At 46.0% G+C, this 22,645-nt stretch overlaps 2 protein-coding genes across 4 annotated transcripts in view; both read right to left on the bottom strand.

The window, feature by feature from the left end:
* PCYT1B (phosphate cytidylyltransferase 1B, choline) overlaps positions 1 to 22,645 on the bottom strand; it is a 97,452-nt gene that overhangs the window by 6,392 nt on the left and 68,415 nt on the right. The window lies entirely within an intron of this gene.
* On the bottom strand, positions 7,758 to 20,731 carry LOC148113465 (uncharacterized). Its single transcript, XM_087895639.1, has 4 exons — positions 18,724 to 20,731; positions 9,924 to 10,051; positions 8,354 to 9,362; positions 7,758 to 8,225 (listed from the first exon to the last, which is right to left on the bottom strand). The coding sequence occupies exons 1-4, from the start codon at positions 20,674 to 20,676 to the stop codon at positions 7,758 to 7,760; spliced, it is 3,558 nt and encodes a 1,185-aa protein (XP_087751765.1). The 5' UTR covers positions 20,677 to 20,731.

Here is a 22,645-nt window from a genome sequence, read left to right as displayed (position 1 = left end):
AAATATGGAGTTAGGGGTTTCCTTTCTTGGGTTTTGAAGGAGGCATGCTTGACATGCACTTTACTAAAAAGATGGAAAGATGCTCTTGACTTTGAAATGATTTGAAGATTCTGAACACTTAAAAAATTAAAATCAAAGAAGATTGCCGTGCCAAAAAGGGACCCCAGGAACTGCATGTTTGAATCTCCTTTGCAAAGATTTTGTGTGTCTGTTTTCTGAGAAACTTACCTAGGCAGTTAAAAAAGCCTTATTTTTTGCACAAAGCAAGTCGACTCTCATGGCTACGAGTGGTTTCCATGGAGATAGAATTTGCATGATACAAGCTGCTCTTCCAGCCTAGCCAGCTCAATCGGCATTTGAAAAGTAAGTTGCAAAGGCCTGTGTTTTGTAACAGAGAGCTCAAGTAGAAAGCTAGCTAATGAAAGTCAAGAAAGCTGCTTTTAACTCTTGTTTGAAAAAATAATTGAAAAAGCACTCCCTTACAGAGTTTTTGCATAGTATTCATAGTCCAAACTGTATTCCAATCTCGGGAATTTCCTTAGGAATCAGAAACAGACGCAAACACGTGACAAAATCCTAGAAAAGGGGAAGCTAACAACCTGTTTAGTCCAAGCATTAGTTGGCTTGCAGCGCTCTCTGGTGGCTCATCTGCAAACTACAAACCAGAGTTAAAGCACGCAAGCAACACACCCTAGTGGCCAAAAGGTGTACTGCATCAACCACACTGCACGCAAGCAATACAATCTAGTGGTCAAAAAGCAAACTGCAATGAAAGTTTGCAATGCACCCCAGTGTCAAAAAGCAAACTACAACTATGTCTCCAAAAGTTTGCAACGCACCCCAGTGGTCAAAAAGCAAACTGCAACGCTGTCTCCTAAAGTTTGCAAGGCATCCCAGTGGTCAAAAAGCGAACTGCAATGAAAGTTTGCAATGCACCCCAGTGGTCAAAAAGCGAATTGCAACGATGTGTCCTAAAGTTTGCAATGCACCCCAGTGGTCAAAAGCGAACTACAATGACGTCTCCAAAAGTTTGCAATGTACCACAGTGGTCAAAACACAAGCTGCAATGACGTCTCCAAAAGTTTGCAATGCATCCTAGTGGTCAAAAAGCAAACTACAACAACATCACTTAAAATTTGCAACACACTCTAGTGGTCCTAAAGTATCCAGAAAATCCCCTGAGTCTTCTCAGTCATGGCTGAGGCATCCAATGTGTCAGCAGAACTGTTCCTCCCACCTAATCTTGACATGAATGAAGAATCTGATGTCATGGAGTCTTGTCCAATCATGGCGGAAACATCTGATTCACCAGGAATGCCGATCCTCCCCCCACCTAACCTCGATACAAACCCCAATTTTGATGTCCACATTTCAAAGGAGGCAGCAGCACCTCAGAAAACTTGTGATCTGAGGCAGCATAGAAAGCTCATCGATGCCATGTGAGCGAATCTGGAGGATGAATGGGATAAGTAATATTGAAACCATACCAAATCCTGGGAGAAATTGATACTTCTACATGATACACCCAGAGAAGGGCTCTTCCCCAGGTGCATCCACTCTATGGATAATAATATGGATTTGCTGTACCGACAATGGAAAGATTGTGAATGCCAACTCATCCACATCCAATCGAAGTTAGAAGATCCAGAGCGCAAAAAGGACATACAACACATCCAAAAGTTATAGAAACAGTACAAGAACTTCCTTTCAAACAGGAAAGACTTCCCCCATGCCGATCTTCAGCCTCATGCTGATCTTCAGGTGGAAATGAGTGAGAAGGCCAAATGCAAGGTATCCCATCATTCGCATGCACCACTCCAGAGGCCACATGAGACTGCTGCTCACTCTTCTGAGAAAGCCTCCTCACCCCAATGCTCACACACATCTGCCGCTCATTCTTCCAAAAACATGACAAACAAGAAGGCCGAGTCCATAGCAACCCATTGTTCACATATGCTATCCCATCATTCACACATGGGCCCCCTTTACAAGTCATCCCGTTCTCAGACGGGTAGCAGCGTCTCACAGCAAGCTTCCACCCAGATTCCTACCATTCTTCAAAAGCATCTTCTCGTTGTAGCCAGAGGTCTCGGACCTTGATGGCAGGAAGTCTAGCCACCGAAGCTGCAAAGGCACGAGTTGAAGCTGTGGCAGCCAAGGCAACCTTGAGCATGGCAAAGGAAGAGCAATTGCAGAAAGAAGAAATGGCCAGAGTTCAGGCCAGACAAAGGGAGGAAATGGCCAAAGTTCAGGCCAGACTTGACTATTTGAAGTACGAATGGGAGACAAAGAGAAAGGTAGCATGGGCTGAAGCTTTACAGGCGGAAGCTAACCATGCTTCACTCAATTTCAATACTGGACTGATGGAGAAGGAGAACTCATATGAGCGTGTCAGGGCTTATGTGGATGGCCAGAACTCCATACAACAGGGACAAGGAGGAGAACTTCAACCACCGGGTCTACAAACTACCCATACAGCTGATATCGTATGACTCGAACCACGAGACTCCTCCCTAGGAAGTGGACAACCTACCCCAAATAACCAAGACACCGGAGTACTCCATCAGTAGCAGTGAAGGCTCCTCAGCAGGCAGGTACTCAAGCAGCCGCGATACACAACCTCAATGCTGAGGCTAAGGAGTTCCTGCCAGACCTTCAAGGCCTCTCGAATGAGGTAGCACGGTCCAATGAGCACCGTCAGCCTGCCTGTCAGCATGATATACGACCCTTTCTGTAGCATGGAAAGATAACTTCCTTATGAAGTACTCTACAGGAAAACACCATGCGTCTTTGGCACATGCCCCTATCACCTTCTTGGAGCATAGGTCATACAATGATTCTGAAGCCTGGAGAGACTCTACAAGAAGAAACGTAGATCGGTCACCCTGATGGGGAAAGTTGGATTTGGCAGCTAGTGGTGTGCAGAAATTCTCAGACAATCCAGGAAAAGACTACTTGCTATGGAAGCTCATTTTCACAAGTACCATTCACGATGAAGGGTTGCGGCCGGCTGAAGAGCTCAAGCATATGTTGGCATGGCTGGGACCAGACTCTGCAGAAATAGTAAGTGATGTCTACACAGCCCATCTAGAGAGCCCGGTCACTGCCCTTAAGCGAGCTTGGAGAATGCTCGACTGACAGTATGGCGTATCTACATTAACGGAGTCCTCGCTCTTGGCTTGCATCAACAACTTCCCGGACATCAGCAGCAGAGATCCCCACATGCTGTGGAAATTCTCTGTTCTCCTCTCACAATCGAGGACAACACAAGAGGTCCCCAAATTGCCAGGACTTACCTGCCTAGACCAGTACATGATGCAAAAGCCTATCATCCAAAAACTGCCACAGGAGCTATGTGTAGAATGGGTCCAACTAGCTGCTGCTTATAGGGCAATGAACTCTGGAAACCTCCACCCCACTTTTTGCTCTTCTTGAAGAATTTGTTGACTACCAAACAGAGCTATACACTGTTTGGTAGCTTTGGCATTAGAGAGAAATGGTTCCGAGCTACCAAAAGAACCAGCCATAACTCCCATAACTCCCATCTGACCAAGAGCCTAGAGCATATTGCAAAAGGGAAAACCTCTGTGCCTGTGTGTAAAACGCAGGTCGGCACCTTGCCCACAAGGAACTCAGATGAGGAACCTTTGAAGAGAGTTCAACATAAACCTCTGACAACAAATGGAAATCTATTATGTCCACTCCACAAGACCTCGCACACTCTGAATAGGTGCAGAGGATTCCGCCAGAAGCCTCTGGATGAAAGAAAGGATTTGTTTTCTGGTAGTGTTGGGAGGTTTCTCTGCTGTAAATATCTTTTACATTAGACAGAAAAATAATGATGTTAGAACTAAAAACGGCAATCCAAAAACAAAAAAGCAATAAAACACCGGGCCCAGATGGAATCCCAGTGGACTTTTACGAAGAATTACAAAGACCACTGGAGAATTTAATATTACAAATATATAACGAAGTACTAGAGCGAGCAATGATACCAAAATCTTGGATGGAGGCACTGATAACCTTAATTTCCAAAGACAATGTGGAAAAGAAAAAAATCCAAAATTATAGGGCAATCTTGCTGCTGAATGCTGATTATAAGATATTCATGACAATAATGGCAGAAAGGATGAAACATATACTAAACGAAATCATACAACCAGACTAGAATGGATTCCTACCCACCAGATACATAAAGAATAATATAAGAACGATAATGAATACACTAGAATATTACGAAATACATCCAGAGAAACAGGCAGCTTTGATATTCCTCGACGCACAAAAAATATTTGACAATTTAAATTGGGATTTTTTAATTAACCAACTAGGAGTAATGAATTTTGGTAAGAAATTTATTAGAACAATTAAAGCAATATACTCAAACCAGAAAGCAAAAATACTATTAAATGGACGTTGCTTACCTGAACGTCCCTTTTGTCCTCGCTGCGAAGACACTCCTCAACAGAACATGGGTACTGCTCACTCCTATTTGCATGGCTGGGTGTCAATCATATCCCTCTGGAGCTGGATACGCTTCCTGCTCCTTCCCCAGTCTTTTCACGAAGACATCTTGGCCCAAGGGCATCAGGACGGATACGAAGGAAAATCACCAGATTGCAGGACAGGAACAGAACAGCTACAGAGGGAAATAAGAAAAAAGACCCCCTCCAAGGCCAGACCCGGCGAAGATAAGGGAGGGACGGAGTGTCTTCGCAGCGAGGACAAAAGGGACGTTCAGGTAAGCAACGTCCATTTTCCTCCTCGCTGCTCAGACACTCCTCAACATGGGACATACCCAAGTTCAAGAAAGAGGGAGGGAACTAAGCCGAAACCTGGCCTTGGGGAGAGATTACAGACTGTAAAACCCTTCTGCCAAAGGCAGCATCTGCAGAGGCAAACCTATCTAAACGATAGTGACTTACAAAAGAAGAAAGAGAGGACCAGGTTGCCATCCGGCAAATATCATCTACAGATGCCTGGGTCACCCAAGCCGCCGATGTTGCGGCACTACGAGTAGAATGGGGCAGGATACCTCCCGGGACAGGAGCCCCCCGCAACTCATATGCCCTAGAGATACAGGCTTTGAGCCACCTGCCTACTGTTGCTGAAGATACCTTCTGACCCAAGGAAGAGGGGAGAAATGACACCAACAATGCCTCAGTCCTGCGGAAAGAGGCAGTCCTCTTAAGATATCGTCTCAATGCCCTTCGCACATCCAAGGTATGCCAGCGTCTCTCAGAAGGATGGCGAGGGTCCGGGCAGAAATTTGGCAAGATGATTTCTTGGGCCCGATGAAAGCGTGTGTTCACTTTTGGGATAAATGCCGGGTCAAGTCGCAAAACCACCCGGTCGGGATAGAAGATACAGAGATCACTTCTCATAGACAAGGCCGCAATCTTGGACACTCTGCGAGCCGAAGTAATTGCCAACAAAAATGCCATCTTCAAGGACAAATAGTGCAGGCTGATCGAAGCTACAGGTTCGAACGGTGGTGCAGTCAAGACCTGCAATACTAATGTAAGGTCCCATGTAGGGTAGCGATGAATCGGCGGGGGCCGCAGGTTGGTGACCCCTTGGAGAAAGGAACAGATTCTGGGATCCTGAGACAAGGGAACTTGACTATCTCCAGACAAGACAGTGGCCAGAGCCGCCACCTGACGGCGAAGAGTTGCCGGAGCTAGTCCTTTAGAAAACCCCGCATGCAGGAATCGCAGAATGTCCGGAACAGCCGCAGTCGTGGGGTCAACGTGATGAACACTGCACCATCTCGCAAAGGCAGTCCACGAAGCGTCATAAATGTGAACTGTCGATGGTCGCCTGGCAGCCTGAATGATAGAAATGACATCTTCCGATAAATGGTCCTTGAACAGCTTTATGCGCTCAAATGCCACACGGCTAATCGGAGCCATTCTGGCTCCGGATGGCATATAGCACCTTGAGTCAAGACGACCTTGTTGGGTGGAAGCCTCCATGGTGGTTCGACAGACAGGTTCTTGAGGTCTGCGAACCACTCTCGACGAGGCCAATACAGCGCCACCAGCAGTAGATTCGCCTGCTCTTGAATTACCTTCCGAATCACTTTGGAAATGATAGGCAGGGAGGGGGAAGGCATAAAGGAGTCCCCGGGGCCATGGACTCCGAAGACCGTCCAGGCCCTCCGCAGCTGGCGACGGGTAACGGGAATAGAATCTCGGTAATTGAGTGTTGAGGGCTGTCGCAAACATGTCCACTACTGGCAGGCCAAACCTCCTCGACAGATCCTGGAACAAGCCGGGGTCCAACCGCCACTCAGCGTGATCTATCTGGTCTCTGCTGAGCCAATCTGCTTCCCGATTCACAGTCCCAGAAATGTGTTCGGCTCTTATCGATAAGAGATGGAGCTCCGCCCACAACAGAAGCCTCTCCGCCTCCTGCATTAGAGTCCAAGAGCGGGTCCCCCCCTGCTTGTTGATATGGGCCTTGGTGGCCACATTGTCCATTAGGATCAAAAGGTCTTGGCGATACACAAGATGTTTGAAGTGTAGAAGAGCGAACCTGACCGCTCTGAGTTCTAGCCAATTTATATTGTGCAGTTTTTCTGTTGACGACCAGACACCCTGGGCTAACTGGGAGTTGAGATGGGCCCCCCAGCCCCGCAGACTCGCATCCGTGGTTAAAACTATCTGATTCGGTTCCAGAAAGGGAGAGCCCCTGCTGAGAGCCGGAGACAGCCACCACCGCAGGGAAAGCCAACTGGAGCTGGTACTGTCACTTTGAAGAGAGATTCCGCTCGACCTTGCTTCTGGAAAGGAAGCAGGAACCATTGTAGGCGACGAAGATGGAAACGTGCCCAAGGGACAATGTCTATGCACGATATTAGTTTTCCCAGGAGCTGGGAAAGCATCAGTAATGGGACAGTCCGGTTTAGCAGGATGTGAGACACAAGTTGCTGAATGCTGGCTCGTCTGTCGGGGGACAGGAGGACCACACACTGACTCGAATCTATTGTTGCTCCGAGGTGCAGAATACGAGTCGTGGGGGAGAGATGACTTTTGGTGAGATTCAAAGTGAACCCGTGGTCCTGAAGAGTCTGAACTACCAACTCCCGGTCTCGAATTGCCAGTTCGGTTGAAGATGACAGGATCAAAATGTCGTCGAGGTAGCATGCCAGACGGACAGGAACCTCTCTGAGCGACGCCGCCACCGCTGCCAGCAACTTTGTAAAAGTCCTCGGGGCGGACGAAAGGCCAAATGGCATAGCCCGATACTGAAAATGGTGGTCTCCAAACGCAAACCTGAGGTACTTTCTGTGCAACTGGTGAATGGGAACGTGCAGGTATGCTTCCTTGAGATCCACAGATTGCATTAGATCTCCCCGCCGGATGCAGCCGAGCAATGATTTGAGAGAATGCATTTTGAACCGACGGTATAATATGTGTTGATTGAGACGTCGTAGATTCAAAATGCCTCTCCAATCTCCCGAGCTCTTCGGTACCAGGAATAGCGTTGAATAAAAGCCGGTTCGGAGCTGGTTCGATGGAACATGTTCTATGGCTTGTATCTGCAACAGACATTGAATCTCGAGAGATAGTAGAAGTCGCTTGTCCGGTTGGGCCGGCCAAGGGCAATGAACGTAAAAGTCCTGTGGTATGGTAGTGAATTCCAAACATAGACCGTTGGTGACAGTTTGGACAATCCAGGCATCCGAGGTGGTAAGCGGCCACAGGTGGGAAAAGGCCTAGAGTTTCCCACCAATCGGCACCAGGGACGGTGAATCACTTACCGCGCCTGGCATAGCGGGCAGAAGAAGACCTGAAAGGGCGTCTGAAGTTGGCTTGTCGGCAACCGCGGTCATGAAAGGACGCCCGATCTGAAGCTGGCTGGTACTGGAACTGAGATGATCTGTGATAAGAGGCGCTGCCAGCGCCTTGCTGCTGACGAAAAGGCTGCCGGTTATAAGGCACGTAATGCCTATCTTGGCGTCGGAATGATGTGGGCAGCACCTTCTTCTTATCCCGGTTCTCGACCAGTACGGAATCCAGGGACGGGCCAAACAAGGCAGGCCCTTTGTAAGGAGCCGCAGTTAGATGCCACTTGGACTTAGCGTCAGCTCTCCAGTTACGGAGCCACAACAGACGTCTTGAAGAAACTGTTGAAGCCAAGGCACGAGATGCAAATTTAGCAGCGTCCAAGGACGCGTCAGCCGAATATTCAGCCGCTGCGATCAGTTTAGCCAGGTCTTGCTGCAAACGCGCGTCTTCAGGTGGAAGCCTGTCCCTCAATTGACGCAACCACACCAGCGATGCCCGGTTGAAAAATGATGAAGAAGTAGCGGCACGGATGGCCCATGCCGCTGCCTGGTGCGTCTTACGAAAGGCCATTTCGGCCCGTTTATCCTCAAACTTGAGGCCATCCCCTGCTTCACCTCCAGAATGGAGGAGGACGTAAGACTAGCCACCGGATCATCAATCGTAGGCAACTGCAGAAGGGCATCCAGCACAGGAGCCGAAGCGTAAAGTTTCCGATCAAATGAATTTGGGCCAGAAAGTGAGGCGGGGTGGTCCCATGGCTTCTGAATGACCTGGCAGAAAAGGTCAGGACACGGAACAAAGTCATAGTCAGGTTGAGGCAGATTAAACAAATCACTGCTAGGGCCAGGTGGAACAGAGGCAGAACCCTGATTTTTGTCGGTATCCATATTAGTGGCAGCTTTCGCTTTGCGTAGAAGAGAACGAAACAAGGAAGGCTTAAACAACCCTGGGAAGGCTGGCTTGTCCTGAACCTCCTCCTCGTCACCGGACATCTCAAAGTCTTCCAGGAAATCATCCTCCCGGGCAGGTTCACCCACGTGACCATAAGAAGCAGAATGTTGTTGTCCACAAGGAGGCTGCATATGACATGAAGTAGCAGGAACACAAACTGGAGTCGGAAAAACACCAGTGGTCTGCTGTAACCCCACTTGAAAAATATGAGACATAGCCTGAGTAAATAGTGATTGAAAATCCACAGGCTGAACAAAGGCAGGACCCGCTTCAGGGCGGAGGCCGGCTGCAGTGGGAGTGAAGGTAGCTTCAGGGGCAGACCTAGAAGCCTGAGACAAGTGGCTAGCAGCACTAGACGACCTTGACCTAGCTCTAACACCGGTCTGGTTAGTCTGAACCGATGGTAACCCCTGGGAAGTGGATGGGCAATCCTCGCACAAGTCACTAGAGATGATACCCACATTATGGGAGACCCTTGGGTCACAAGACTCCTCATGGCCTACAACCTCATCCACTGGCTCATGACAAGTAAGCGAGTGAGCCTGTTGTTTTGCCTTAGCAAATTGTTTTTCTAGGGCATTGTGCCTACGTTGGGCATCCTTATCTGACTTGGAAGACCTGCAGGATTTTGCAGGTTTGGAAGTTTTAGACTTCTTCCCCTTGACCTGTTTAGGGGAAGGTACTGGAGAAGGAGAAGGACTCCTGTCAAGGTCTGAGGAAAGGGCAACTGCCTCCATATCATCCATAAGACCAACCCGTCAACAAATCCAAATAAGTATTAAGAATCAAATATCAATGAAATTAAAATTAATAATTTTTTTCTTTCTTTTCTTTTTTCTTTTTAAAGAAATTCCCACAAAAATATATACAGGGATAAAATTTCCTTCAAGGTGTAATTAGTCAACAGTAATTATTCGGGTTTTGTTTTTTTTTTAATATAAATAAAAGGTAAGTACTTCCCTGAACAACATCAGGCACCTCTCTCCAGATGGGTGGTAAATGCAGATAGAGTCTGGACAGCGTCCACACCTGCCAACAAGCCAACGACCCTGGAAACCAAAGCCCAGGTCGCGGCGACAACAGAGCAGCTAAAATCAGCAGGCGGCCGTCAGTCACAAAATGGCGGCCTGTGAGGGAATCCACAAATGAGTCTCAAGCCAAGCGAAACAAAGCGCCTACGGCTGGACCGAAGCTGCAATCAAATCAGTCAAAAACAAATGTAATTCAGCCAAAGAGTTTGCCAGCCGGCAGGGACTGAAGTCGAGAGGATCTGCGATCGATGTAAAGCTCCGCAGTCCCTCGGCAATCTAAATAGCGGCAAATGGCGGGAAAACAAGAATCGAATAAACCGCCAGCAAAGTCAAGCCGCTAACGCGGCCGGAGCCCCGAACCGCCGTTACGAGCCTGCAAGCCTCACCAAAGTGAAGGCAGGCAAAGCGCAGTACTCTCAGACACAAATAAAAAGTATTTTAAAGGAAAATTTCACAAAAATAAATGTTAATAATCAAATGAATTACAGAGAATAGACACCCGAATGCTCTTTGCAAATGGCTGAGTGAAAAGACTGGGGAAGGAGCAGGAAGGAGGGCGTATCCAGCTCCAGAGGGATATGATTGACACCCAGCCATGCAAATAGGAGTGAGCAGTACCCATGTTCTGTTGAGGAGTGTCTGAGCAGCGAGGAGGAAAATGGAGAAATAACAGAAGGCTTCAGTATAACAAAAGGAATTAGACAGGGATGCCCCCTATCCCCTCTGTTATTTATTTTTTCAATAGAAACACTGTTGCAACAAATTAGACAGAATCAGGAAATCAAAGGATTAAAAATTAGAGGAAAAGAATATAAAGTACAAGCCTTCACTGACGACTTGGCATTTATTATAGAAGAACCCTTAGAGACTGGATTAATACTATTACAGGATATAAACCAATTTGGCAAAGTGGCAGGGCTCAAAATAAATAAAGAGAAAACTAAAATAATAACCAAAAATTTAACCAAAAGACAAGATGAAGAACTAGAGGAGAAAATGGGAATTTTAAGAGCAAAAAAAAATTAAATACCTGGGAATATGGCTGTCAGCAAAATGTAGTACGATAAAAGAGGATAATTATAATACACTGATAAAACAAATACAAAAAGATTTGGAAAATTGGAACAAATTACAGATATCACTAACTGGCAGAATTTCAACAATTAAAATGAACATATTACCCAAATTGCTATACCTTTTTCAAACGATACCGGTAAGATTAGAAAAGAATTTTTTTGAACATATAAACAAAATAATATCTAAATTTATATGGGCAGGTAAAAAAACTCGCATTAAATTTAAGATGTTACAGGATAGCAGGAACCATGGGGGTTTCGGTCTCCCAGACGGGGAGTTCTACTACCAGGCAGCAGTGCTGACATGGTTAAGAGATTGGATTCAACTTAAAAACAAAAGAATATTAGCATTAGAAGGGCATGATCTCCAACTAGGTTGGCATGGGTTTCTATGGGAAGGTAAAAATAAAACACATTCATATTTTCAGAGGCATATAATAAGGAATTCTCTATACAATGTCTGGGTAAAGATTAAAAAACACCATTATATGAAAATCCCAAGTTGGCTATCGACAATGGAAGCAATGTCACACCCAAATATTGTATATTGTACAATATATATTGTATATATTGTATATACCCAAATATTGTATATTGACCTCAGTAAAATGGTAAGATACTTAGAAATTTTAGATGAGAAAGAATTAAAATCAGTGCAAACATTGAAAACACAAGGAATAAATATAGAATGGTGGCCCTACCTACAAATCAAAACAAGACTAAAAAAAGATCAAGAACAATTCAGCATATATGAAAAACAATTGGAGTTGGATAAAATTTTATTGGGAACAGAAGGAAAAATTATTACAAAATTATATAAATTTCTACTAAGACATAAAATGGAGGAGGAAGTTGTAAAAGAAACAATGATTAGTTGGGGAAGGAATTTCGGCCACAGCATAGAATTAGAGCAGTGGGACAAACTATGGGAAAGGAACTACAAACTCATAACAGCAGTTACTTATAAAGATAATGAAAGAAAATACCTATAAAATGTTTTATAGGTGGCAATTGCCACCAGCGAGATTGGCCAAGATGTATCCCAATTTATCACCTAATTGTTGGAGATGTAACTATAAATCTGGAACATTCTACCATATGTGGTGGACGTGCCCCATCACAAGGAAGTATTGGTGTCAAATTCAAAAATGGTTGGAAGAAATTACAAAGCAAAAAATAAGATTTGAAACCTGAATTGTTTTTATTAGGAATACTGGACCTGAAAATGAATAAAAACCTTCAATACATTATATTGCACATACTTACTGCAGCAAGAATCACATTCACAAAAAATTGGAAACAAAAAAATATACCATCAGATGAAACTGTAATTAGGAAAATTCTAGAATGCGCAGAGATGGATAAAATGACTATGGAGTTAAAAGGGAGAGAGGATTCAGACTATTATGAAATATGGAATAAAATGTAAAGTTGACTCGAAAATAGAAATCAGAACAAGAAATGTTTAACTTAATATTGATGAAACTTAAAGTAACTGAACAACATTAAACAAAGAGACATAAATATAAATGAATATAAATGTGTAGATAAGAACAAATGAATATTATAATGTGTATATATATATATTTCGGAGTAATGCGGAGTAATTCTACTATTGAGTAGTAAATAGAAATGATAGAATAGAGAACTACAAAAGCAAAGTATGTAACTTGATACGAAATGCTGTAAAATTACCATTAATGTTATGTAATGTTCAATATGTTATGTTTCGACATGTTTTGTTTTTATATATGTGTGATTTTTTTTGTGTTGTTTTTAAAGACAAACTGTTTAATAAAAATTATTTTAAAAAAAAAGAAAGGAAGAAAGGATTTGATCAGAGACTACAGAGTTTGCTTCAAGTGCTGTGAATCTAAGGAGCACATGGCCAAAGATTGCACGGCAAAGGTGCATTGTTACCTGTGCCAAAGCAACCAGCACTCAACCGCCCTGCATCCAGACTATGAGCCCACACCACGGCCGACTCCTACTCCACGATCGACTCCTACCCCCCTCCAACTAATGAGTCCCAGCACAGCAATGAAGGGCACCCAGATACGACAATGAGTGTCAACTGCACATCAGTATGCACTGACTCACCATCTCCTCGCTCATGCCACCAGATCTGCCTAGCTAAAATCTATCCAGCTGGATGCCCAGAAGAAGCCGTGAAGATGTATGTGATAGTGGACATGCAGAGCAATCAATCGTTATCCAGGTCAGCTTTCTTCGACCACTTTGACATCCAAACCGAAGAAACGCACTTCACAATATCAACATGCACTGGGTTACAGCACACGGTGGGGAGGAAAGTCACTGGATTCTGCATAGAATCAATAGATGGGAGTGCTAAATTCACATTGCCGCCACTGCTAGAATGGGACGCTTTGCCAGATAATTGCAGTCAGATTGCGACGCCAGAGGTAGCAAGCAATATACCTCACCTGAGACACATTGCTAATCTCTTTCCTGCCCTACACCCTGAAACCGAAATCTTGCTCCTGTTGGACCCCCCCGAAGCCTTTCCTCACCAGGCAGTGGTCAAAGGCCCAGCAGGCTCTCCATTTGCCCTCAAGACAGAACTTGGATGGGCCATCTTAGGACCGGTTTGTGTCGACCGGCTACAGGCCCCCCCTGACTTCTACCAAGCAGCTCTACACCAGGCCAGTCACCAACCTGGAACTGCTTCGAAGGAAGACAGAATTTAAAGAACTCAAAGATTGAACCTCAAGCTCTGGATGCTTTGTGTCTACCTCATTGTTTGCATTGTTTGATGATATAACTTTGTTTACTTTAGTCAATTAGATAGTTAAATTTACATTTATGCTATGCCTTGTTTATCTCAGTTAATGTGTTAATTAATAGTGGGATTTTATAATTCCAGGCGGAGAGTGTGCTGTTTAGGTAGTAAACTACTGTGTTTCCCCGAAAATAAGACCCTGTCTTATATTTTTTTGAACCCTGAAATAAGCACTTGGCCTTATTGCCATGCACTCAAAAGCCCAATTGGGCTTATTATCAGGGGATGTCTTATTTTGGGGGAAACAGGGTAGTTACTTTAAGAATTAAGAGCTGTCTCCTTAAGAGATTGCATTGTGTGAGATGTAGACAGAGATTGCATTATGGGAAATGTAGTCCATAACATGTGACCACATCTGTGTGTCTGATTGGCCACTGAGGCTCTCTGCCTGGGTGTAGAACAAAGCCTCGGCCATTACAAATTGCTACAGAGGAGTGAAACATGCTTTCTGAACAGGGGGACAGATCTACCGTCCTTTTACACTAGGAAATGGGACAGATTATGAATATATGGATGAATCTCACCTTGACTATAAGTCTTTGTTTGAGGATACCCGAAAATAAACTTGATCTGTATGAAAACCTGTTTGCTAGAGTTTAACTGTCTGTTCCCAGTGGAGCCAGATGCCTGGGAACAGTACAACAGGTTTTTCCTGTGGGTGAGGAAACAAAGCAAGGGAATCCATTAATGCTTTTACTTAACTTGTCCCACATTAAAATAATAAAAGCAGCATTTGCTGGCCTAGTTTTTGAGGCAGAATGCAGATTGGCAGAGAGAAGCACAATTTATGCCAGCCTACATTCCTGTTGACTATCAGGCTCAAAGAAAACACTACATTGTGTGCACAATTATTAGGCAAGTTGTATTTTGGAGGATTAATGTTATCATTGAACAACTACAGTGCCCTTTTTCAATCCAAAATGTTATGAAACTGCAAACCTGAAAATGTAAGAAAGTAAAAGTGAGGTTTTGGCTTTCTCAGGAAAATATCAATGTGTGCACAATTATTGGGCAGCTATTAGTGTGTATCTAAATAAAAAACAAAAATGTGCCCATCTCAGTCGTTTATTTGCATCTGTTAAAGTGAGAATAATATACAAACAACTCAAAATGTACAAATAAAAATTTCTGACATTTAAAAAAAAGTCAGTGACCAATATAGCCACCCTTCTTTTCAATAACAGTCATAAGCCTTCCATTCATGGAGTCTGTCAGTTTCTTGATCTGTTGACAATCAACTTTTGTGCAGCAGCAACCACAGTCTCTCAGACACTGTTCAGAGAGGTTGTACTGTTTTCCTCAGTGGTGAAATGTAAAATTTGTTACTACCAGTTCTGTGGGCGTGGCTTGGTGGTGGTGGGGTAATATGACTGAGTGGGCCTGGCCAACTTTTTTTTTTTTTACTTTTAAAACCATTTTTTCTACAACCTCTTCGGCTGAAGTGGTTGTAAAAAAAATGCTTTTAAAGCCTCTGATGATCCCAGCTGAGCTGCGTGATCATCAGAGGCTTTTTTTTACTTTTAAAAGCATTTTTTCGGCCAAAGAGGTTGTAGAAAAATGCTTTTAAAAATAATTTAAAAAAGCCTCTGATGATTGTGCGGCTCAGCTGAGCAATTGGGGGGGGGGCAGGTATTTTTGCTACCGGTTCTCCGAACCACCCACCTCCATTGCTACCGGATCAGGCGATCTGGTCTGAACCGGGAGCATTTCACCCCTGGTTTTCCTTCACTGTAAGTCTCCCATTTAAGAAAGCCCCAATAGGATTTAGGTCAGGTGAGGAAGGAGGCCATGTCATTATTCTTTCATCTTTAAGGTCTTTACTGGAGTGGAGTGGAGTGGAGTACTTCAATGCATGTGATGGAGCATTGTCCTGCATAAAAATCATGGTCTTCTTGAAAGATGCACACTTTTTCCTGTACCACTGCTTGAAGAAAGTGTCTTCTAAAAACTGGCAGTAGGGTTGGGAGTTGACTTTGAATCCCTCTTCAACCCGAAAAGGTCCAACTAGTAATACCAGCCCATACCAGTACCTCACCTCTGCCTTGCTGGCATCTGAGTCGAAGTGGAGCTCTGTGCCCGTTACTGATCCAGCCATGGGCCTATCCATCTGGTCCATCATCTCATCAGTCCATAAAACTTATGAAAAATCTGTCTTCAGATATTTCTTGACCCAGTCTTGCAATTTCAACATGTGTCTTGTTCAGCGGTGGCCGGCTTCAGCCTTCCTTACCTTGGCTATGTCTCTGAGATCATGCCCCAATATCTTAGCAATTTCAAAAGTGCTACATCACTCTGAAAGACTTTGTACAGTTTTTGACTTTTCAAAGTCAGTTAAATATCTTTTTGGGTCCATTTTGCCTGAGGAAAAGAAGCTGCCTAATGATTATGCTCACCTTGATATGGGGTGTTGATCTCCTTAGGCCACACCCTCCCTCATTACACAAATACCCATCACCTGATATGCTTATATCCACTAATCATTTAAGTTTATACAGCTTGGAGGTGGAAAATATGCATAAAAATGATATGGTCAAAATACTTACTTGCCTAATAATTGTGCACATAGTGTATAAGATAATCACAATACATTTGGTATTGTTCTAGCAAGTAACTGAATTAAAATAATATGGTTGTTGGTGTTTTCTATTGCCCGTCCGCCAAAGGATCAACTGTCCTTGATTTGTAAGATTTAGATGTGAAGCTTAAAGAACTTAGAATATTAGAAGACAATGAACGTGTAATTCTGGAATTCTTCATTTTAAGAAAAATTAAAGCTAAGTGTAGTGCCCCAGGTATCTTGGACAGTTTTGATGAGCCTATGGCACATCTGTCAAAGATAGCACACCAGTGTTCACTAATTCCCGACAACTATTTCAAAACACATCATGTAATCACACTAATTTTGGTGCCTGCTGAAGCTATGTGAGAATTGGGTTTCTCTACTAGGAATCATAAAAATAAATTATAGCAAAGAATCAATATACTTAATGTTTCATGTGATAACAGCAGCAAGGGAGCACCTGCAACTTCTGAAGGCAAACAGTTCCACTGGTTAATTGTTCTAACTGTCAGGAAATTTTTCCTTAGTTCTAGGTTGGTTCTCTCCTTGATTAGTTTTCATCCATTGCTTCTAGTTCTGCCTTCAGCTGCATTGGAGAATAAGTTGATCCCCTTTTCTCTGTAGCAACCCCTTAGATATTGGAACACTGCTATCATGTCACCCAGTCCTTCTTTTCATTGAATTAGACATATCCAAGCAATGTTCTTCATATGTTTCAGCCTCTAGTTTCCCTAATCATCTTGCTCTTCTTTGTACTCTTTCTAGAGTCTCAACATCTCTTTTATATTGTGGCAATCAAAACTGGATGCAAACTTGCTAAATTGTCATCTCTCCCACATTGGTCCAAATAGCCCAAATTATTGTATAGAGAGAAACTTTACAAACTCTTATTTGCAAGCTGCCTTAGTATCTTTATTGTGGAATAAAAAACAAATAGACTGAACTTTGTTTTTCCTGGAGTCCTTTCTGTACACCTTATGATGTTTGCAGTTTAGCTACTTACTCTTTCTGGGATTATTTAAGTATAGCTGATTCTCTCTTAAAGTGGACAACTGTCCTATGCAACACAATCACCTTGGGAGCATTTACAATAAGTAGGATACTGAGAAAACATTTCACATTTAAGTCATGTATAAGGAAAGTATTTTAAGGAAGTATTTTCTTGTAAACAAGAAATATTTTACTTATATTTTATAGTTCAATCCCCTGCTCAAGGCAGGAGTCCTTAAGTGCTATGGAGAATAAGTTGACCCTTCATCTCTGTGACTACCCCCAAGTACTGGAAGACAGTTATCATTTCTCCCTAATCATTCCCTTCATTAGGCAAGACAACCCTTAACTGTTCATGGTATGGTTTAGCCTCAAGACCGTTTATCGTCTTTGTTAGTCATACAGTGATTGCTAGGAAATTTCTAGTGATGTTTGTAAGTTTTAGAAGTATCTTGGAAAAAATGCCATAATCACCAGAATTATTAGCAAGCATTTGTCAAGGGCATGTCTTGCCTAAATATTATGCTGTTAATATTGTTAACATCATGTTGTTTGTCATGCCATGTCATGTTTGCCATGCCATGTCATGTTTGCCATGCCATGTCATGTGGCTTTTGATACCATCGACCATGGTATCATGCTGCACCGGCTGGAAGAGTTGCGGGTGGGAGGCACTGTGTTGCAGTGGTTCTCCTCCTTTCTCTCCGACCGGTCGCAGTTTGTGTTGGCAGGGGGGCAGAGGTCGACCTCGAGGCCTCTCATTTATTTATTTATTTATTTATTTATTTATTTATTTGTTTAAATTTCTATACCGCCCTTCTCCAAATAGGACTCAGGGCGGTGCACAGCCTAAGTAAAAACAAAGCATACAAAATTTAAAAAACAGTATTAAAATAATTAAATATTCTGGCCGTAAATTAAAACAACCCAATTTAAAATCAATTTAAAATTTAGCTCAAGCCAGCCCAGCTAGTTGAAATAAATAAGTTTTCAGGGCCCGACGAAAAATCCGGAGGTCTGTTATTATACGTAACTCTGGGGGAAGGTTATTCCAGAGGATGGGCGCCGTCACAGAGAAGGCTCTCCCCCTGGGGGTCGCCAGCCGACATTGTCTGGCGGACGGCACCCTGAGGAGGCCCACTCTGTGCGAGCGTACTGGCCGGTGGGAGGCTATTGGTGGCAGTAGGCGGTCTCGTAAGTACCCCGGCCCTAAGCCATGGAGCGCTTTAAAGGTGGTCACCAACACCTTGAAGCGCACCCGGAAGACCACCGGGAGCCAGTGCAGCTCGCGCAGGAGAGGTGTCACATGGGAGCGCCTCGTCGCCCCCATAATCCCCCGCGCGGCCGCGTTCTGGACCAGCTGGAGCCTCCGGGTGCACCCCAGGGGGAGCCCCATGTAGAGAGCGTTGCAGTAGTCCAGGCGGGAAGTGACTAGTGCCTGAGTGACTGTGCGTAGAGAGTTCCGATCTAGAAAGGGGCGCAACTGGCATATCAGGCGAACCTGATAAAAAGCCCCCCTGGCCACGGCCGTCAAATGGTCTTCTAGAGACAGCCGTGCATCCAGGAGGACGCCCAAGTTGCGAGCCCTCTCCGTGGGGGCGAGTGATTCGCCCCCAATAGCCAGCGATGGTGTCAGCTGGCTATATCGGGACGCTGGAAGCCACAGCCACTCGGTCTTGGAGGGGTTGAGTCGGAGACTGTTTCTCCCCATCCAGGCCCGCACGGCCTCCAGGCACTGGGACATCACTTCAAGGGCATCGTTGGGGTGGCCTGGGGTGGAGATGTACAGCTGGGTGTCATCAGCGTACTGATGGAACTCCACCCCGAAGCCACGGATGATCTCACCCAGCAGCTTTACATAAATGTTGAACAGAAGGGGCGAGAGGACCGACCCTTGTGGCACCCCACAAGCAAGGTGCCTCGGGGTCGACCGCTGCCCCCCCGTCAACACAGATTGCAACCGGTCAGAGAGGTAGGAGGAGAACCACCGCAGAACGGTGCCCCCCACCCCCAACCCCGCTAACCGGTGCAACATGATACCATGGTCGATGGTATCAAAAGCCGCTGAGAGGTCTAACAGGACCAGGATAGAGGAGCAACCCCTATCCCAAGCCCTCCAGAGATCATCCACCAACGCGACCAATGCCGTTTCCGTGCTGTGCCCAGGCTGGAAGCCGGACTGGAGCGGGTCCAGATAGACAGTTTCATCCAGGTACCGGGGAAGCTGTTGCGCTACCACACTCTCAACAACCTTCGCAACAAAGCGAAGGTTGGAGACTGGACGATAGTTAGCCAAAACAGCCGGATCCAGAGAGGGCTTCTTGAGGAGGGGCCTCACAACCGCTTCTTTCAAAGCGGCCGGCAGGACCCCCTCACTCAAAGAAGCGTTAACAATCTTCTGGAGCCAGCCTCGTGTCACCTCCCGGGAAGCCAGTACCAACCAGGAGGGACACGGGTCCAATAAACATGTGGTCGCGTTCAGCCGTCCCAGGACCCTGTCCATGTCCTCGGGAGCCACAGGATCGAACTCACCCCAGATAACACTCTCAAGACCTGCCTCAGTCATCCCGTCCGGACATACCCAGTCAGAGGCCAGCCCTTCCCGAATCTGAGCGATTTTGTCATACAGATACTGCACAAAGTCCTCAGCTCGGCCCTGCAAGGGGTCATCCCGCGCTTCCAGATGGAGGAGGGAGCGGGTCACCCTAAACAGGGCGGCCGTGCGATTATCTGATGACGCGATAAGAGTGGCAAAATAGCTAGATTTTGCCGCTTTTATTGCCACTAGGTAGGTCTTAATATGAGACCTCACCAGTGTTCGGTCGGATTCGGAGCGGCTGGTCCTCCAACTACTCTCCAGGCGTCTTTTCCGGCGCTTCATCTCCCTAAGCTCCTCGGAGAACCAAGGAGCTAGGTGAGTTCGGTGCCGGGTCAGAGGCCGCAAAGGCACGACACGGTCCAAGGCCCCGGCAGCCGCACTATCCCAGGCGGCCACCAGGTCCTCAGCCGAGTCGTGAGCCAGAGTCTCAGGAAATGGCCCAAGCTCCATCTGGAACCTATCAGGGTCCATCAGGCGCCTGGGGCGGAACCACCTGGTCGGTCCCGCCTCCCTGCGGCGGGGTGCAGCGGTTAGAAAGTCCAGTCGAAGGAGCGAGTGGTCAGACCATGACAAGGGTTCGATGACTATATCCCCTGTATCAAGGCCACTCGACCACTGACCAGAGACAAAAACTAAGTCCAGAGTGTGTCCACCCATGTGAGTGGGGTCATGAATTAACTGAGTAAGGTCCATGGCCGTCATGGAAGCCATGAACTCCCGAGCCACCTCAGACGTTTCGCCGACAGATGGCAGGTTGAAATCCCCCATGACTAGAAGTCTGGGGGTACCAACCGCCACCTCAGCTATGACGTTGAGCAGCTCGAGCAGGGCCGTTGCCACGCGGCAGGGAGCCAGGTACGTGATCAACAAGCCCATCTGTACTCCACGACCCCATCTCACAAAAAGGGACTCACATCCGGCTATCTGTGGAACAGTGGTTTCCCTCGGATCAAGACTTTCCTTTATAATAACCGCCACCCCCCCACCCCTGCCCTGAGCTCTCGGCTGATGGAATGCTCGGAAACCTGGTGGGCACATATCCACGAGGGGAACCCCCCCCTCATGGCCCAACCAGGTCTCCGTAATACCTGCCAGGTCCGCTCCCCCCTCCTGAATAAGATCGCAAATGAGGGGGGCTTTATTTACCACGGACCTGGCATTGCACGACAGCAGCCAAAGGCTCCGGCCCTGAGAGTCTGAACAGCCTGGGATACGAGAAGGGCTATGGGGACCGGGGCGCGCCACCGCTCGAAGATAGGGAGTGCGTGCCCCCACCACATGATGCAGCCCCCTGCTCCCGCCATATCTGCCCCTCCCACTCAACACACTCCCACTCCACAAATTTGTGGAGTGCCGCAGGGATCGGTCCTCTCGCCCCTTCTGTTCAACATTTATGTGAAGCCGCTGGGTGAGATCATCCATGGCTTTGGGGTGAGATACCATCAGTACGCTGATGACATCCAGCTGTACATCTCCACCCCAGGCCACCCCAACGATGCCCTTGAAGTGATGTCCCAGTGCCTGGAGGCTGTGCGGATCTGGATGGGGAGGAACAGGCTCAGGCTCAACCCTTCCAAGACTGAGTGGCTGTGGCTCCCGGCATCCCGATATAGTCAGTTGACTCCATCACTGACTATTGGAGGCGAGTCTTTGGCCCCCACTGAAAGGGCTCGCAATCTGGGAGTCCTCCTGGATAGGCAGCTGTCTTTGGAGGAACATCTGACGGCTGTTACCAGGGGGACCTTTTATCAGGTTCGCCTGATTCGCCAGTTGCGGCCCTTTCTCGATCGGGATTCCCTGTGCACAGTCACTCACGCCCTCGTCACCTCTCGCCTTGACTACTGCAACGCTCTCTACATGGGGCTCCCCTTGAAGAGTACCCGGAGGCTCCAGCTGGTCCAGAATGCAGCAGCGCGGGTAGTGATGGGAGCAACATGGCGCTCCCATGTAACACCGCTCCTGCGCGAGCTGCACTGGCTCCCGGTGGTCTTCCGGGTGCGCTTCAAGGTGTTGGTTATCACCTTTAAAGTGCTCCATGGCATAGGGCCTAGCTATCTGCGAGACCGCCTGCTGCTACCGACGACCTCCCATCGACCCATGCGCTCCCACAGAGAGGGCCTCCTCAGGGTGCCATCAGCCAAACAATGTAGGCTGGTGGCCCCCAGGGGGAGGGCCTTCTCTGTGGGGGCTCCCACCCTCTGGAATCAGTTGCCCCCAGAGATAAGGAGAATCCATGACCTCAATGCCTTCCGTCATTCCCTGAAAACCCATCTTTTCCAGCAAGCCGGGTTGGCTTAAGAAGAAATTTTTAAATTCTTTTAATTAGTCTGTGATTTTTTAACTTTCGGGCCAAAATTTATATATATTTTTAAATCTTTTAATATTTGTATTCTATGTTTTTTATCTTGGCTGTACACCGCCCTGAGTCCTCAGGGAGAAGGGCAGTATATAAATTGGAAATTAAATTAAATTAAATTAAAATTAAATGTTATTGGATAGGGTCATTTCTATAATGAGAGTCAATTTGGTACAGTGTTTACGGCAGGGAGACTGTGTGTTCTAGTCCTTGCTTAGGCAACAAACCAACTGGTGACTTTGAGCCATTTATTCTCCTCAGCTTTACAAAGTAGATGAGGGCAAACTATTTCTAAAACTACTGCCAAGAAATCCGCATGGACTGTTATAGCCAATTGCCAAGAGTCAAGACTGAGTTGAAAGCACTCTCTCACACACAATTTTAATAAATTGTGGAAATGTGATAGATCCGTCATACTTTGACATTAGCAAAACATTTGTTGAAGTATCTCATGACATTCTTAGTAAGTTAGTTAAGCATAGATTGGAT

The sequence above is a fragment of the Pantherophis guttatus genome, chromosome 5 (assembly GCF_059756535.1).
Source record: "Pantherophis guttatus breed Tessera chromosome 5, ASM5975653v1, whole genome shotgun sequence".
NCBI lineage: Eukaryota > Metazoa > Chordata > Lepidosauria > Squamata > Colubridae > Pantherophis > Pantherophis guttatus.
The sequence above is the reverse complement of the archived record's forward strand: the minus strand, read 5'-3'. Positions and strand labels throughout refer to the sequence as shown.